This window comes from Limulus polyphemus, unplaced genomic scaffold (genome assembly GCF_000517525.1).
Source record: "Limulus polyphemus unplaced genomic scaffold, Limulus_polyphemus-2.1.2 Scaffold7267, whole genome shotgun sequence".
Lineage (NCBI taxonomy): Eukaryota > Metazoa > Arthropoda > Merostomata > Xiphosura > Limulidae > Limulus > Limulus polyphemus.
Window position 1 is genome coordinate 4492 of NW_013672877.1, and position 2886 is coordinate 7377.

Sequence of the window (2886 nt, forward strand, 5' to 3'; positions counted from 1 at the left end):
CCCTCCCTTTCTGCAAACGACAAAACAAAACTGACAGATATTAAAAGTTGGTCCAATTACTAGTAGTAGGAACAAGAAGATAATGTTTCTAATAGGCTGGCCACTAGTAATAATGTTCAATTTATAATTCAGCTTTAGCTAATTACTCATAGGTTGTTTGTTTGTTAAATTCGCGATAAATTATTCGAGGGCTATCTGCGCTATTCGTCCCCAATTTTAAAGTGATAAACTAATGGGAAGAGAACTAGTCCCAATTCGTGGGATATTTAACTGAATAGTGGGATTTGAACGTCACTCTTATAACGCACTCACGGCTACATAGAACAGAGCGTGGTTTTTTGTGTTTTTTTTCCGGCGGTAAGGGGGCGCGAATGGAAACTCAGGTCTACAACACGGCACGCTAACTGTGCCTCATTTGACTTTATAAACGTACCGAGATAAGATAAGGAGTACAAACAAGAAATTCAAGTATTTACCCCAAGAGCTAAAACGTTTCAGAGCTGCAGCACGAAACCAGAGGCACATAATGAGCCGAAGTTTTTACTGAAAGATATATTTAATTTAAACTTACAACGAAACAATAAATAACAAAATACCGCTTATGTCATGGAGTGATTGTAAATAGAATTTACCAATATAGTAATCCTTGAGTTTTTATCGTTTGATTAGTCAAAAGCACCAGTTTTTAGGTTTCAGTGCGAGTTTGGAACTTCGTAACATTAAGAAAAAAGGCCAAATCCCCTTAATTAATTCTCCGTTAAGTTTGCCAGATTAAAATTTTAGATAAGTTTAACGTTGAATATTATTTATGATTTTAAGTAATGAAATATTCACACATCTGTCTTTGTTCTAGTTTTATTGTGTACTTAAAAATACGTCTGTTACCGTAACAGTTTATCTATAAACGTTTCAGTGAACAAAAGCGTTAAATATGGTAATAACACAGTAAATTTATTCTTTGATGCAACTCTCACAATGTATATTTATCGCAAGCTTTTACGGGCATTTTTAAGCCTTAAATCTTGAAAAATTACGACAAATATATAGTTAAATTGGAGATTGGAAGAAAACATTTATTGAAGTGTTGCATAAAAGTAAAATATACCTACAGAGCACTCGAAGTTTCACACTGTGATGAACACTTCGCTGAAGCTCTAGGTTGGTAGCTTGACAAGTAAATTCAGATGTGTCGTCCGCGGAAGTGACGTTAAAGCGCAGTCGACTTCGAGACACCTTTCCACCATAGAGACCATCGACGACTCCATCATGGTTACCTGTGATAGGATCACCATTTCTCCACCACTGGACGCGAGCTTCAGGGTTGCTGGTGGCAGATTCACAGATTAAAACAACCTAAACACATGAAAAAACAAAGGCAAATAATATTAATTTATATCGAAAATAATTATACAATTAACCATTTTATATACCTCATTAAATTCTAAACAAATTTCAGAATATTGGTAACAAACTAGACACAGTTTATATACGTTTCCGAGAATTTAGCCTGCCAATACAAATGCATTATTAATGAAATATGAAATAATTATTTTCCTGAAAATGACAATGTGAAAATAATATACATGATTTAGTATAGTCAGCTTGTTAAAAGGAAAAAAAGTAAACGGCTGTATAGATTAGTTAATTAAGACAACACCCACATTTTACACTACGTCGTAAACATTTGTAAACAATACTGTATGAGCATTTTTGTTGAGATTTTTTTTAAAAGTTTACACGCACAAACAAACGACTAAACCCAATTTTTGAAAACCATTTATTCACTCGGAGTTTTGGTTTAAAACTATAAGAAGAACCAGGTAGTGTTACGTTTCTGATCGTTTCTTAATTTCCGGTATAAATTCTTCCCGAAGAGCTTCAGCGATACAAGTCCTTTCTTAAATAAACCTATTTTATTCTTTCTCAATACAACTTTGCAATACACAGAATTTCCACTGCCACTTTAACTTCAACACACGCTATAATTCACAACGATTCACGCACTTTACTTGCGGTCACTACCGCTCACTTGACTAAATTATCTGTCTCTATATCTCTCTTCAATCTGCTATCTGCAATTATCACTTCCATTTTATTTGCCGGGCTTATATATTAAAATAGAGGGCGTCTGGCAAACACTGGAGCCTTCATGATCCTTCTAGAAACTCATCACGTGTTACCAGCGTCACTTGACTTCCGCTGTCGTAACAGTAGCAGCTTGTGAAACCAAATCCAAATGATCACTAGAAATCCTCATGAAAATAAGTTTTCTTAGAAACAACACTCAGATTAAATACGAGTTGACTCCAATCGTGAAAAATGTGAACATAAATCAAATCACCAGGTAATTCTTCACGTAATTAACAACTTGTTTATTTCAGGACCCACGATTTTAAATCCGTCGCTACAGCATTCAACGAGCAAGCTCGTCAAATGCTTCAGTAATTGAGGAAAGTCTAGTAGCAAAAAATGAATAAATATACCATAGGTGTTTTAACTTTAAAATTTTCCAATGTTGCAATTCTCTCTTTCTTTTATATGCGAATTTTTCTCACACCTCGAGCCTTGTTAGGTGCTCATAAGATTGAGTTTCTATTTACAGTGGTCGTTCTAATGAAGCCATAATCCGAGATAGCAATTCAAATTCAAATTGTTTTGGTAACACTGAAATTACTAAACTATTTATGAATAGTATCCATCAATTATCATTAGTATTGGCAGAATTGCGGTACAAAATAACTTGATTGATGTACTCATATTATATCTGATACAATAACTATGTCATATATTAGGTCGCCAAGAAATTAATGTCGCTTTTATAAATGAAAAAATCCGAACAACTTATATATCAAAACAAAACATTTATTAAATGAAATAGTCTCCATT

The 2886-nt window shown here is 33.9% G+C and overlaps 1 protein-coding gene across 1 annotated transcript in view; it reads right to left on the bottom strand.

Moving 5' to 3' along the window:
• Positions 1-1109: 1109 nt before the first annotated feature.
• Positions 1110-2886, bottom strand: part of LOC106474477 (nephrin-like) — a gene marked incomplete at its 3' end in the record, with an annotated part of 27453 nt that continues 25676 nt past the window's right edge. The window contains exon 11 of the mRNA XM_022402784.1: positions 1110-1353. Within this exon, the coding sequence (XP_022258492.1) occupies positions 1110-1353 (244 nt within the window). The remainder of the gene's footprint in view (positions 1354-2886) is intronic.